The sequence below is a fragment of the Impatiens glandulifera genome, chromosome 5 (assembly GCF_907164915.1).
Source record: "Impatiens glandulifera chromosome 5, dImpGla2.1, whole genome shotgun sequence".
In the NCBI taxonomy this organism is placed as follows: Eukaryota; Viridiplantae; Streptophyta; class Magnoliopsida; order Ericales; family Balsaminaceae; genus Impatiens; species Impatiens glandulifera.
In genome coordinates, this window is record NC_061866.1 from 41,742,079 (window position 1) to 41,758,568 (window position 16,490).

At 29.3% G+C, this 16,490-nt stretch overlaps 1 protein-coding gene across 1 annotated transcript; it reads right to left on the reverse strand.

Moving 5' to 3' along the window:
- Positions 1-1,219: 1,219 nt before the first annotated feature.
- LOC124939375 lies at positions 1,220-16,022 on the reverse strand. Its single transcript, XM_047479855.1, has 17 exons — positions 15,946-16,022; positions 15,735-15,826; positions 15,394-15,640; positions 14,753-15,266; positions 14,550-14,650; positions 13,569-13,800; positions 12,989-13,202; positions 12,390-12,883; positions 10,979-11,121; positions 5,349-5,440; positions 5,007-5,253; positions 4,265-4,775; positions 4,070-4,164; positions 2,432-2,659; positions 2,223-2,334; positions 1,862-2,075; positions 1,220-1,755 (listed from the first exon to the last, which is right to left on the reverse strand). The coding sequence occupies exons 1-17, from the start codon at positions 16,020-16,022 to the stop codon at positions 1,220-1,222; spliced, it is 4,149 nt and encodes a 1,382-aa protein (XP_047335811.1).
- Positions 16,023-16,490: the final 468 nt, after the last annotated feature.

Genomic DNA, 16,490 nt, shown 5'->3' on the forward strand with positions numbered 1-16,490 from the left:
CTCGAACTCGAAAACTCGAAAATTAAATTTTATTAATTTAAATTATATTTTACAACTAAAAAAATTCAAACATAATATAATATATATTTCACAAACCATGCATATATAATCACAACATTATTTAAGTATAAAAATATAAATATCATCACATAATTTAAAGATAATCATTCAATCACAAACATCTTATTTAGAAATTACAAACGAAATTAAATATTTAAAAGATGTCTCGATTAAAAGTGAAGATAATGAACAAGATTCAAAATATGAAATAGTGAAGGCATTGAACCATATGCTCCGTTAATAGTAGAATCGTAACCATAGATGTTTCAAAGGTCTTTTGGAGAAAGAATATGAAATATAGAAGGAGGAGAGAGATGTTTGGCTGTTTGGAAATGAAAGGTGAAAAGAGAGATGAATTTGTCTGTTTGGAAATGGAAGGAGAAAAAAAGGGGAATGGAAGGAGAAGTGAGAGATGAATTTGGATGTTTGAGAATGGAACGAGAAGAGAGATAGAGAGTTTGAGAATGGAAGTCTTGGTGGCGTGCAAAAAAAAAAAGAGTTTATATATATAACGAGCTACTCGCGAGCTACTAAACAATAAATATAAAGCCCGAGCTAGATTTTATAATCATGCTACTCGAACTCGACTTGAGCTCGGTCAAACCGAGTTGGAACCGAACATTGATCGAGCTACTTAAGAGCTATTCACGAGCAGCTTGACTTGTTTACACGGTTAGTCTAGCCTAAAACTAAGTTCTACGTGCATTGATGACAATTGGATTCACATAATATTTAGAAATACATTATTTTTGATATGTTTTATTTAAATTAAAACTAAATCTGGTTTTGTGTAGAAGGAGATTAATGAGGATTTAATTATTAAATTCAGAGATTACATAAACTAAATAATAAAGGAAAAACCTAAAAAAACATTTTCTTGTAAGTAAAAGATCGCATACATATAAAAATAGTGCACATATAGATACCTTAATTCAAATGTAATAAAATTATCTGGAGAAATAAATCAAACCCCATCTTGGGACACGAACACGCCACAAACATAGACTCACTCTATCTATACCCATCCTCAAAACAAAAATATCATTATTGGAGACCTATTCAGTATAAAAAAATCACACATGTTAACTAGTTTTTCATTATATTTCCCTTATTTTTATTTCATAAAACACCATGATTCACAATCTCATATCATTTTCCTTCATGTACTTGAACCAAAAATAATAATGGGACTTCTCACTACTGTGTTTGTGTCACTTATCCATGACAAAGAAGCCGAAACCGGTTTCACTGGATTCATTATTCCCTCAACAATCAATCTAAATGACAGAATTTGTCCGACCCTAGTGAAAGAAAGTCTGCTCGGAACCACTCGTATTGTGAATGTAGGTGGAGTAAGAATCTTAGCAGTATAAGTAGCTCTTAACCACCCCACATTGGTAACTATCCTACTCAAAGAAACATTAAAATGAGTATTTGACCGAGAAATTGGGATGGAAAATGAAGGCATGTTAATATTTAAAGAAGTTTTACTCCCATAATGAGTGCAATCGGTTTGGTCACCCGTAATACGTCTTAACATTCGGTTGGTGTAGTTTTGTCCACACAAGAACTGCACATAGTCAACAAGATTTGCATCATACACAAGGCCAGGATTAATGGCACCTACAGGGTTTATTAGGCCTGCTCCATAACCGAATTCTGCTTCCGGAGTTGTTCTTGCACTCATCTCAAAGGCTGTAAAAGAATTGTTTAGGTTTAAATGAGAAACAATTTGATAACGATTCTAAAAAGATAAAACATAGTTTATTGTAAATAATTGAGTTAGAAAATTTCATTATACCTGTGGTTATAAGTGCAGATTTTATAGCAGCCGGAGACCATAATGGACGGAAGGATTTTACATAAGCGGCTGCAGCAGAGACATGTGGGGTTGCCATTGACGTACCCGATAGAATGTTAAATGACACCCTTCTTGTATCTAACCTTGATTCTGAAGGAGATGCATAATGTGTCCATGATGCCAAGATTCTAACACCAGGCGCAGATAAATCAGGCTACAAAGTCATTGATAACTTTGGTTTAATTTCTTAATGAGGTTTAAAAAAATCATAACTTAATTGAGGTTTAAAAAAACCAATTTTCAAAACTAGGGTTCATCTTTAACAACATGACAATACAAGATGAATGTCTATATATACAACCTTAAGAATTTCAGGTGTTGCAGGATTCGGTCCCCTTGATGAGAAGTTTGCAATATATGGTGCAAATGGATCAAAACTTTCATGGCTTTTAAATATGCTTGCAGTTGGATTCCTGTTTTAAAATAAATAAATTAATATAAACTCATTCAATGAAGAAAATTATAATATGTTTTTAGAACAAGTAATGAAGTACTACTATAAATACCTACGTTGATGTCTGTAAATAATTCAGGAGTATGCTTGAATCTTCCTCGTAAACAAAAGTTGTCGGGAGGGCAAATGTTTCAATATCTTCAAACGTAGCATTGTGTAGGCGAACTATCACCATACCAATTGCACCAGCGGAAAGAGCTGCTTCCCCTCGATTGTTTGAAAAACAAATGACAATCTTACCTCTTACAAGTCTAGCATCTAGTAAGTTTGGGCGTTGGCAAAGTCTGCATATTGTGAGTTCTAATCATGAAATAACTATGGAAAAGAAAAAAGTTTGAAATTAAAAATATATAACACAATCTAACAAAAAAATATTGTGAGTTCTGCATATTGTGAGTTCTTAACTATTGAAATAATTTGTTTCTTAATAAATACTTTATATAAAATAATTATGGAAAAGAAAGACAAATCATTTCTTTCACAATATTCATCTAAACATAAAAGATCAATCATAGATTTAAAAAAAATAAATTAAAAAAATCATATGGAACTTGATTGAAATTATTTAAAAACTAGTATTTTAGCAACATCATAATCACATTCAATTTTAAAATTGTTAAATAATTTTTCTTCATTTGGTATAAAATAGTTAATTAAATTAAATAAAAAAATATAATTTTTTGATAAATGTTATTTAGAGTTTTTTGATAAACGTTTTCTATCAAAAATGATTGATTTTTCTTTTTGACAATAAAGGATAAGCTAGGTAAATCTCTCAATCAACTATTCATGGTTAATATTGTGCATGTATATTGTATTTGAAAATTAATAAGGTAAAAGAGTATTTACTTCAAAAAAACATATATTCTTTCAATGATAATGCCTAGGGAGGTAAATGAACCGAGCTGCTCGCGAGCTATTCGAATCTCGGCTCGACAAAAAGCTCGTTCGAGCTCGTTCGTTAGTCTTAACGAGCCGAGCTCAAGCTCGTTTAAAAGCTCGAAAATTTAAACGAGTCGAGCTTGTACTTCTCGATATTTGGCTCGTAAGCTCACGAACATGTTCATTTATTGGTTCGCTTATAAGCTCGCGAACAAGTTCGTTTATAGGCTCACGAACACGTTCGATTATAATATTGTTTAAATATAATTTGTAAATTATTAAAAAAAAATAGTAATATATAAATATATATTATAATAATTAACATTATTACATGATTATATTTATATTAATATAATAATAACCTATAAAGCTATAATTAAACTTAGTGTTAATAAATAGAACTTTCTAAATGAGCTTCAAACGAGCTCTTAACGAGCTTTAAACGAGCTTTCTAAACGAGCTTTAAACGAGCCGAGCACGAGCGGCTTGTGAGCTCAAATAAATTCATACGAGCCGAGCTCGAGCTCGATTGTAAAAACTCAAAACGAGCTCGAGCCGAGCTCGAGCCCGAATATATACTAGATGAGCCGAGCTCGAGCATGATATCGTTCGGTTCGGCTCGGCTCATTTACATCAAAAAGTCCAGTAAAAGGTCACCAATTAAAACTAAATATAATATTGAAAAATCAAAAATAAAATTCACGAAAAACAAGAAATTAAACTGAACAAAAGTCCAGTAAAAGTTGATAATAACTAAGTATACAATTTTAGATAAAAAATTAAAATAGGCATACATGATAATAAGTAAATACCTCGATGTAGCACTAGAAACCCCCAATCTTGGCGCTTCACTAGCATGCACCAAATTCGAGAAATTAGTCTGATCAAACGGATTCAATGAAGATCCCTGCGTTCGAGAGATGAATGAACTAATATTAATGAAATCAATAAAGTAAAATACAAATAAAAAATCTGGTATTCATGTTGTGCCCAAATAAACAATTTACCAACAAAGTCTGCCCATTACCCAACTTCAAATAGTTCATGATCTTTCGATCAGTCGAGCTTGCTGCGACGGTAAGAACCCATGGAGAAATATTCATGACAGTTTCATGTTTAGGACCATAGTTTCCGGCACAAGATATCGTCATAATTCCTTTTCTCATTGCTTGAAAACTCCCAATAGCTATCGAATTCTTCATATAGTCTTTAATAGGTTTTCCCATGGAAATTGAAATTATATCTACCCCATCATTGATGGCATCCTCAAATGCATGAATGACGTCGTTGTCACTAGCACCATCGTCCCAAAGTACTTTATACACCGCAATCCTCGAAGAAGGGACTCCTCCTCGTGCTGTACCTTCTCCTAAACCATAAAAGTTTGCCGAACTAACAAGATTTCCGACAATGATTGAAGCTATATGAGTTCCATGACCAAGAGTATCTCTTGGAGACTTGATATCATCTTGGGAGAAAATACCATTTCTTTTGTAGTACCTTCCTCCAATTATTTTACTGCATTGAGATAATAATAAGATCATGTACTATGAAAATTGAACTATTGATCCAAATCTCTTTAATTAGTATTTAATATGTTAATATGTTATAAATGATAATATAAGAATGTTTTAAATTTGTTTGAGTAGTTTGTTTGATAATTTAGATGATTAAAAAAATAAAATAATGGTAAATAAGATGTTATTATATTTGAACATAATAGAAATAATTCAAATAAAAAACTCTTACTTGTTACATTTGAAATTTAGTAGCCCATCACACGAGCCTTTCCATTTAGGTGGTGGAGATTCCATTCCAATATCACTAAATGTATCTAATTCTGGCCAAATTCCAGAATCTATTACTCCAACAACGATTTTGCTTTCAACTTCTTTCGCTCTTCTAATCGTTTCAGGAAATTTCAAGAAGTCCCAAGATCTTGTAGTGTACATATCAATTTTTCCATTTGGAAATATTGACACAACCTCTTCCATTGCTGATAATTCAATTATATTCATTTAAATGGACGTAACATGATTTAATTAATTATGGATTTTTGGTAATTATTTCAAATCTAATTGATGTTCTTACAGGAAAGCAGGTGAACCTCATCAGTCGTTAATAGGGCGACAAAACCATTGAATATACTTTTGTAACTGTGAATAACTGATGCAGAAGAGTTTCTATAGAAGGAAAATAAACAAACATATAAATAAGTAAAATCTATAAAGGTGATCTAACAAAAAGAAGAATATATATATATAAAAAAAAAACAATTAAAAGTAATATTACATGTGAAGAGCTTTTTCTAAAAAGCTTGAATGCAAAATAGGTGTAGGGATGTCTGAGTTCGGATTCAAGTCTCCCATGTATACTATATATTCCTGTATAAACATAATAACTAGTTTATTTTGTACATATAAAAATTGTTTTGTTAATAAGATCTGAATGATTATTGAAATATACTTTATTTGAGAATCATTAATGAGGTCTAGATAGGTGTAATATTTACATGCCTAGATTGCATCTAGCACAACTACTTAAAAGTAAAAACTATAATATTGTTCTAAGTTGTATGTTAACATTTCCACAAATACACCTTTAACCTTAATATTTTTCTTTTACTATTTTTGTATATTAGAATATCAATTGTAATACATAATATATGTTTCTCGCTATAAAGATTGTTGAAGTTCGAAATTCTAGAGATGCAGTAAAAAAATCTCAAAAGGAGGAAAAACCCGAAGACAATACTCTTAGACCAGAATATTAACCATTTTTTTATATCTATAAGAAGCTTTGTGAGTAAACATGTGAATTTTGAGCGTTTTTAATGAAAATTAAACAGGTACGTGATCTTAGAATGATGTCTACGTATATTTTTATATGAACTATTTATTTATTTTATTATAAAAGATGTGACTTTTGAGCGATCTCAATAAAAATTGAACATACATGTGATCTTAGAATGACGTCTAAGTATATTTTTATATAAACTATTTAAATTTTGTATTACAAAATTAACTATAAATAATAATGCCTAATCAAAATATAGATTAAGAATATTAAAAGTTGAATAATGAGTAGAGATGCGTGCCTGTCTATCTTGCCCATTTACATGGGTGAAAGTAAGAAACATCACATAAAATATACATAATCGAACAAAACTTAAAACATCTAAACATGTTCTTGTTTGCATCATCTTATGTGATTTCCTTGTCTTACTTAATATTGAAGAGTGGTTCTTATTGAGAGACCTTTATAGATCCTAAAAACTATGGCAACACTAATAACTATTTGACATTTTCAATTAATCTCATTTTGTAATTATTTTATGTATTTCATTTTTGGTTTTTAACTTATATTTACACGTTAATAAAATGAAAAACTTTTTTCAAAATTGAAATATTCATGAAGTTTTTAATTAGTGCTGGATGTAATTAATATAATTCAAATGTAATTCAAATGAGATTACTATCACTTTTTTAATATTGGTAATATCTTCTATAATAACAAAGTTCTTTAAATTAAACAAAAAAAATATTTTTTAATGTATTTTTTGTTAGGATTATTATTTATTAATTAATTTTTTTTAGATATTACTCCTAATTGAACTTAGTATAAAAAATTTATTCATATTCAATAATTTAATTATGATAATTTTTATTTTAATTAAAATATAAACTATTATAAAAGTATCTCTTACTTTATTTAAGAAAATATTATTTTGGAACGAATATTTTATCTTCTATAATTATATATTTATTTTCTTATAAAAGTTTTTTTTATTATATATATATATACTAATTAATCATATAATTATTTAAATAATATGGCAATAAGTTGGCTAATCACATCTTGATACTTAATATAGTTTTTTACTTTCTTATGAAATTGTTATGAATTTTATAAAACTTTGAACCAATAAAATTTAAACGAATAAAATTTAAATTATTATTTGTTATGAATTTTATAATTTAAAAGTTTTAATTATAAATTATTAATTTCAAAAATACTTTTATATAATAAAAATACTTAATTTCAATATGTCAAGGATGTCGGGTCGAGAGTTATGGTTAATTTGGATATGTATGTGAGAGTAATAAATATTTGGGTCGGGTCGTGTATGTTAAACTATCCGTCCATAAAATTGAAAAATTATATAAAAAATGTGATATACAAAAGTTTCAAACTTGTAACCTCACAATATAAGTTCAATATTTTAACCAACTAAACTAATAATATTTTAAATTTGTTTATATAATTTCAATGTGATTTGTCTAAGGAAGAAGATCAAAAAATTCATAAAGGTTAGAAAGTACAGATGCAGGAAAATGAAATAGAGGTTCCTATAATCAAAGAGAAAAATGTGGTTAAAGAACATGAAACCAAAGATAAAGAAAATTATGTACAGGAAGAAAGCAATACGAAAAAGGAGTAGAAACCTCAACCTTATCATGTTGAAGAGATAGTTGAAGAATTACAATCAAATCAAGTTGAAGTGGTTGCTGATGAAAATAGAGTGAAAGATACTAGACTAATTATGAGGAAGAATATAATTCCAAGGTTGATATAGAGAAATCTAAAGTTCTTGAGGATTTCAAAGCTGAAACAGAAGGAAATGAAGACAATGATATAGAAATTCAAGTTGAGAACAACAAAGTGAAGAACCCAAAAATCCTGAAAAATAATTATTTTATATCAAATTAGAATGAGTTTATATAAAGAAATAAATTAAAATGAGAATATGCAGTATTCATTAACTTCTCATGTTTATCCCCCTTTCATTGCAAGAGGAAGGGGAAGATGAAGGACAAGGGAATGAGGAAGACAACCTTCTGATACAACATGTTGATATGGAAATAAAAATCCTAATTGAGATAATTAAGATTTGATACAGTTTATAATCTTTGTTTATATATTTGATTGTTACTAATCAAGTTTTTTTTATGGTCGTTTAATTGTCATCCTTTAATCATAGCTAGAGTTTGTCTAGTTTTGATCCTTGACTCTCCCACTTTTGGTATTTTAATGAAATGATTTTAACTATTTTCAATAAAAATAATATTTTAACCAACTAGGCTAATAATACTTTATATTTTAAATTCAAATTCAAAATTGATGAACGTATACATTTCTAACCATATGTAACTTCAACATTTTAAACAACTAAACTAATAATATTTTAAATTTGTTTATATAATTTAATTATATATATATATATATTTTCTCATAATTATATATATATATTTTTTCTCATAATTATATATATATATAACATTCAATATATATAATTGTTAGTCATATCAATTATATATTTATATAAAATTATTTAAAAAATCAACAATCTTAAGTGGTGTAATGGTTAAGTGTTCATTATTATGCATAATAAAAATTGAGGGTTTGAATCTCACGTAGTGGAAATTTGTAATAATTATAAAGAGAAAATAATGAATATATTGGTTGACGAAAATAAGTTGGTAAGTGGGTTAAAATAATATTGTTGTTTGAAGGAAGTGAGTTGATAAAGGTTATTAAAGAGGAGATGGTTGAGTAATAATGAATATGTTGGTTGACCAAAGTGAGTTGATAAAGGTCGGTAAAGAGGAGTTGGTTGACCGAATTGAGTTGATAAAGGTCGGTAAAGAGGAGATGGTTAGGTAATAAAGAATATGTTGTTGACGAAAGTGAGTTAGTAGAAGGAGTATTATATAGTTGATTGTATATGATTATGATAATTTAGTTTTTAACCGTACAAATGTAATGAAATCTCGCTAGTTACCCTAATATTACCAAAAAATCAAATAAATCCGTACATACTCCAATATTTTTCTTAATTTACATCAAAATTTAAGAACAATTTATATATAAAGATAAGTAAAAGCAAAAGTTGAGTCAACATAATTAAAATAAATCTATTTAATGACAAAAAAAGAAAAAGAAAAAGAAAAAGAAAAAAAATAAGAAAAATTCAAAATATCTTGTAATTGTAAACAAGACAAACATTGAATATAACTTGTAATTGTAAATTACATTCAAAGTAATTGAAAAGAACACAAGCTCACATGAGTTTTTGAACTATAAGTGTTACATAAGTATTGAATATAGGCCTGTCTAGAATGATCTCTTAAACTCGTGCTTTTTTTTTCTTCCATTTTTAGGAATTTTTAATGAAATGACACTAAGTCGTTTTTCCAAAAAAAAAAATATAGAAAACTAACGAATCATTAAAATAGTGTCCAAAAAATCTCTACTAAATATTCTGGACGACAATTAAAATTATCCTTAGCCAAGAGTTGGTAAGCAACGTAGACAAAGACAACGATTTTGTCAAATGATAATGGACTATCTATAAATATGACCAAAACTATAAGAAACTCATACAAATCATGAAAATATACCAGAAAAATTTCTTCATATGAAATAAAAATTCTAGTAACTCTTTATTGATAAAATAACAACATATACGATTTTTTTATCCCCTTTACTGTTAAGAAGAGGACGAACACGGACTCGAGAAATTATCACCAACAAAATCATAGGGTATGAGCAACAAACAAAGAACCCATCAATGATTAAGAGTATTATTCGGATTATAAAAATCTGTAACGAAAAATTTGATCTAGCTAAACAAGATGCCGAGCTAAATGTTGAAAATTTTAAATTAATTCTATAAATTCCATTAATGAATGGAAACTAGAATGTGGGTAATAAAATCAAATCAAATTAACATAAATTCAAATGTGAATTAAGGGGTGAAATTTGATCCAATTATATAATTTGAATTAATTGATTTAAATTAATTGGTTTAAAATGCCTTTATAACCAATTAACAAAATATAATTAATTTGTACTATAACTTACAGCTGTTTGTTATTATTATCAATTGTTATGATAATTTAATAATATTATTAACAAATTGTAAAACAATATAACGTTAATATTAGATTGTAAATGCGTTAATTATTTTTGAAAAACAATTACTCCTTAATGAAGATGAAACGTTAAGGTAAATGAAGAGACAAACAATATACACCGTTGGATCGATTGATGATTTTATTTAATGGTTTAACTTTTTTATAATATAAAATCTCTCCTCTCTAATCTAAAACTCATTTCATCCACTTACCATTTCTCACTCTAGAATTCCAAAAGCTCTCCTCTTCTAATTTTGTGAATGTTCTTCGAGTTCTTCGCTCGATATTTTCCGTTGAAACCCAGTGATAATTCGGATACATTAATCAAGTTCGATGCATAGTAATTCTAGTGTAGAGTCACTACTAGATTCATTGTACCATGGGAGACAGTCATCTACGATAAACTCTAGTATAAACGGGACACGATGAAACTGTTTTAAGATAAATGTGCTAAACACATGCCTCGAATCACCACTTATTCGATGATATCGTTCTTCATAGATTTTATTTATTTCATTTATTTGTAACATCATTTTATATATTTTTCTGTAATTTATTAAAGACAAGATGTCTAAAAATCATAAAATAGTCTCATTGTGTTAAACTATTAAGTAGTTTGCTCTATCAAAAAATTTTTGTTTTTGATGTTTCAAAAATACAAGCTGGATATTACAAAAGAGATGATGAATGTTGCTTGAAGGATGAAGTTGATTTTAAATAATTTAAAAAGTGTTGTTAATGGTTATTGTTGAATAACAATAAAATTAAAAAGGGCAGTATCATCTCTTTTGTTTTAACAGGTACGTGACTTTGAGACGTTGACAATAAGCTGAGACCTTGGGAAAATCCACCTGATGGTGGTGGAAAACTCTTGCTCGAGGTGGAAACCGCATGAAAATGACGGTTATCTTAAAAACTCCCATGTAGTAGTGTCCAGGCTTGCTCGGCTATAGAGTCCGTTCCAAGATCTTGTGAGATTGTTTCATAGATCCACTAAAGGACAGTGGCATCGAGAGTTAGCCACATATATTTATCTTCATCCGTTGTTGGCGGAACAAGGACCGACGGGATGATGTGATGAATGACCCGATGAAAATAGGCATGGATCTTGAACAACTCCACTTGTATCGTGTATTGAACGTTTTCCAACTCAAGAACAATAGAGACGTGATTCTCAATGTTGGAAACCACAAGGGCCGAATGAAATCCTTGTTTGTTACTCGTCACCGGAAATAAAAAGTGATTGAAGAGATGATGAACATAAGATGAACTATTAGGATACGACGTAAAAAAGTGATTGAAAAGAAGATAGTAGAAAATGGACCGTTAAGCTAGGGTGCGGCGGAAGAGAGAAGAGAAAAAAAAACTAGGCTCGTGTAAAGAAAGAAGATTGTATTGAATGATATTATATTTAGAGTTACATGAGTTATGTCTAATATATAAACATTAGATTAAACTTGTAAGGAAACTAATTAATATAATATAATATTAATATTATCACAAATTTATCATATTGTGATTATATTTTACAAATATATTATCTTTATATTACAAAGACTAAAAAAACATGATTCGATAATTCTTCAATATAATAAATCACATATGTTCTATTTTATTTCATAAAACACATGCTTACCATGATTCAAAATCTCATATCATTGTCCTTCATATGTATTCAGTATCAAAAATAATAATGGGACTTCTCATTGTGTTTGTGCCACCTATCCATGACAAAGAAGCTGAAATAACTTTCAATGGATTCATTATTCCCTCAACAATCAATGTAAATGACTGAGTTTGTCCGACGCTAGTGAAAGAAAGTCTGCTCGGAAACACTCTATTGTGAATGTAAGTAGATCTTAACGATCCCACATTGGTAACTCTTCTACTCAAGGAGACGTTAAATGAGTATTTGGCTGATCAATTGGAATGGAAAACGTGGGTATGTTAAGATTTAAAGAAGTTTTTTTTTTCAACAATATTTGGGACACTAACACACCACAAACATAGACTGATCACTCAAAATACAAATTCTCAAAAAAAAAAAAAAAACATTATTCAAGAACTCTTCAATGTAAAAAAATCACATATGTTATATAATTTATTGTTTTCTTTATATTTCCTTTATTTTTATTTCATAAAACATATGTTTACCATGATTCACAATCTCATATCATTGTAAATAAGAACCAAAAATAATAATGGGACTTCTCACTTTGTTTGTGCTACTTATCCATGACAAAGAAGCCGAAACCGCTGTCACACGATCCATTATTCCCTCAACAATCAATGTAAATGACTTAATTTGTCCAACGTTAGTGAAAGAAAGTGTGCTCGGTACAACTCGTATTGTGAATGTAGGCGGAGTAAGAATCTTGGCGATGTATGTAGATCTTAATGATCCTACATTGGTAACTCTCCTATTAACGGAGACATTAAAAGGAGTATTTGACGGAACGATGGGAAAGGAAAATGAAGGCATGTTAAGATTTAAAGAAGTTTTACTCCCATAATGAGTGCAAGCTATTTTGTCACCCGTAATAAGGCTCAACTGTTTGTTGGTGTAGTTTTGCCCACACAAGAACTGCACATAGTCAGCTAGATTTGCATCATACACAAGGCCAGGATTTATGGCACCTACAGGGTTTATTAGGCCTGCTCCATAACCAAATTCTGCTTCCGGATTTGTCTTTACACTCATCTCGGAGGCTGTAAATGAATTGATTAGGTTCAAATGAGAAACAATTTAATAAAGCTTCTAAAAAGATTAAACATGTTTATTGTAATTAAATGAGTTAGGAAATGTCATTATACCGGTGGTTATAAGTGCAGATTTTATAGCAGCCGGAGACCAAGATGGATGGAAGGATTTCACATAAGCGGCTGCAGCAGCAGCATGCGGGCATGCCATTGACGTGCCCGATATAATGTTATATGACAACCTTCTTGTATCTAAAATCGATGTTGAAGGAGATACAGTAGGTAACCATGCTGCCAAGATTCTAACACCAGGCGCAGATAAGTCTGGCTACAAAATCATTGAAAACTTTGGTTTAATTTATTTGAATTACATCAACTATAATTATATAGTTCTTGATGATATTTTTATATAAATAAATCATAACTTAATTGAGTTTTAGAAAAACTATTTTCAAGATTAATATGACCATCCTTAACAATATGAAAATACAAGAGGAGAATATCTATAGAACCTTAAGAATTTGAGGTGTTACAGGATTTGGTCCCCTTGATGAGAAGGATGCAATATATGGTGCAGATAGATCAATTATTTCATGACTTTTCAATATTCTTGCAATTGAATTCCTGTTTTAAAAAAAAAGAAGGAAATTATAATATATTTTTAGAACAACTTATGAAGTAATACCATAAATACCTGCCTTGAGTTTTGGAAATATCTCATGAATATGCTCGATTCTTTCTCGTTAAAAACGGTTGTCGGGAGGGCAAATGTCTTTTTATCTTCGAAAAAATCGTAGCGTGGGTCTATTATCACCATACCAATTGCACCAGCGAAAAGAGCTGCGTCCCCTCTATTTTGTTCAGCACAAATGACAATCTTACCACTTACAAATCTAGCATCTAGTGAGTTAGTCTCTTGGCAAAATCTGCACATTATGAGTTCTAATCAGTAAATTAATTACTCAAATAATTTGTTTCTTAATAAGACAATTATATAAAATAACCATTGAAAATAAAGATAAACCATTTCTTTCACAATGTTCACCTAAACACAAAAGATCAATCACAGATTTAAAATTAATATAAATAAAACCCTATAGAACTCGATTGAGATTTTTTAGAAACTAGTATTTATCAACATCATAATAATTTTTTTAAATTATTAAATAATTTTGTTTCATTCGGTATGAAATAGTTAATTGAATTATAAAATCAAACCTTTTTACAGAAAAAGTGATTTTTTTTTTTATAAATTGTTATATCAAGTTAAAAAATGTTTTTTCATCAATTATTTATGGTTAAAGAAATGACTGAGAGATAATAATGTAGTATACTCTTTCGCTGAAAAAATAACAAATTTTTTCTCTCTTCACCTTTTATTCATTTTTCAGACAATGATGTGGTGATACTTGATTCCCAACAATTAATAATGTAAATTTACTTAAAAAACATATATTTTTTCAAAGACAGTACATATTGTTATGTTTTTCATTTGGAGAATCAATTAATGATATCGAAACTACATATATTATTGTAAAAATTGTAAACTAAAATTCATGGAAAACAAGAAATTATCTTGTGCAAATGTCCAGTAGAAGGTGATAATAACCAATTAAGTAAACATTTTTAGAAGATGAATTAAAATAAGCATACATGATAACTAAGCAAATACTACCTTGATGTATTAGGAGAAAACCCCTCTCTAATATTTGGCACATCACCAGCATACACCAAAGTGGAGAAATTAGTCTGATCAAACGCATTCATTGAAGATCCCTGCATTCGAGAGATGAATGAATGAATATAAAAATAAATAAAAAATCTTGTATCCATGTTATGCCTATGTAAACAATAAGAAATGATAATGAAATACTATACCAACAAACTCTCCATATTACCCAACTTCAAATAGTTCACGATCTTTCGATCAGTTGAGCTTGCTGCCACAGTAAGATCCCATGGAGAAACATTCCTGACAGTTCTATGTCGAGGACCATTGTTTCCGGAAGAACATATTGTCATAATTCCTTTTCTCATTGCTTGAAAAGTCCCAATAGATATTGAATTCTGCATATAGTTTTCAATAATAATTGATCCTAAAGAAATTGATATTATGTCAACCCCATCACTGATAGCATCCTCAAATGCGTGAATGGTGTCGATGTCATCAGCACCTTCGACCCAAAGTACTTTATACACCGCAATCCTCGAAGAAGGGACTCCTCCTCGTGCTGTACCTTCTCCTAAACCATAAAAGTTTGCCGAACTAACAAGATTTCCGACAATGATTGAAGCTATATGAGTTCCATGACCAAGAGTATCTCTTGGAGACTTAATATCATCTTGGGAGAAAATACCATCTCTTTTGTAGTACCTTCCTCCAATTATTTTACTGCATTGAGATATAAATAAGATCATGTACTATGAAAATTGAACTATTGATCCAAATATCTTTAATATGTTAAAATGTTATAATATTTGAATATATTAGAAATAATTCAAATAAAACAAGTCCTTACTTGTTACATTTGAAATTCCGTAGCCCATGACACGATCCCTTCCATTTGCTCGGTGGCGATCTCATTCCAACATCACTAAAGCTATCTAGTTCTGGCCAAATTCCAGAATCTATTACTCCAACAATGATGTTGCTCTCAACTTCTTTCTGTCTTTTAATCGTTCGAGGAAATTTCAAGAAATCCCATGATTTTGTAGTGTGCATATGATTTTTTCTATTTGGAAACACTGACACAACTTCTTCCATTGCTGATAATTCAGTTATATTCATGTAAATGAACGTAACATGATTTAATTAGTTATAGATTTTGGTAATAATTTCAAATCTAATTAATGTTCTTACAGGAAAGCAGGTGAACCTCATCGGTCGTTAATAGAGCGACAAAACCATTGAATATACTTTTGTAACTGTGAATAACTGATGCAGAAGAGTTGCTACAGAAGGAAAATAAACAAACATCTAAATAAGTAAAATCTAAACATCTCAGTCATAAAAGTGATCTAACAAAACAAGAATATATAAAAAAAAAAAAAAAAATTAAAAATAATATTACATGTGAAGAGCTTTTTCTAGAAAGCTTGAATGCAAGATAGGTGTAGGGATGTCTGAGGTCGGATTCAAGTCTCCCATGTACACTATATATTCCTGTATTTTTATATAAACTATTTCAGTTTTGTATTAAAAAAATCACTACAAACAATGCCTAATCAAAATATAGATTAAGATTTAATATTAAAAGTTGAATAACGAGTGTGTACCTGTCTATCTTGCCCGTTTACATGGGTGAAAGTAAGAAACATAACATAAAATGTACATAGTTGAAGAAAACTTAAAACATCTAAATATGTTCTTGTTTGCATCATATCTTATGTGATTTCCTTGCCTTACTAAGTTGTAAGATATTTCCTTGCCTTACTAAGTTGTAAGATTCGTTCTTATTGGGAGACCCTTTATATATCCTAAAAACTATGGAAATACTAATAACTATTTATTTTCATATATATATTCAAATTAACCACATCTCTCGACCTGACAATCCGGACACTTTAAAAATTAAGTATCATTTGAACTTATATTGTTTAAATGTCTCGCGTTCAA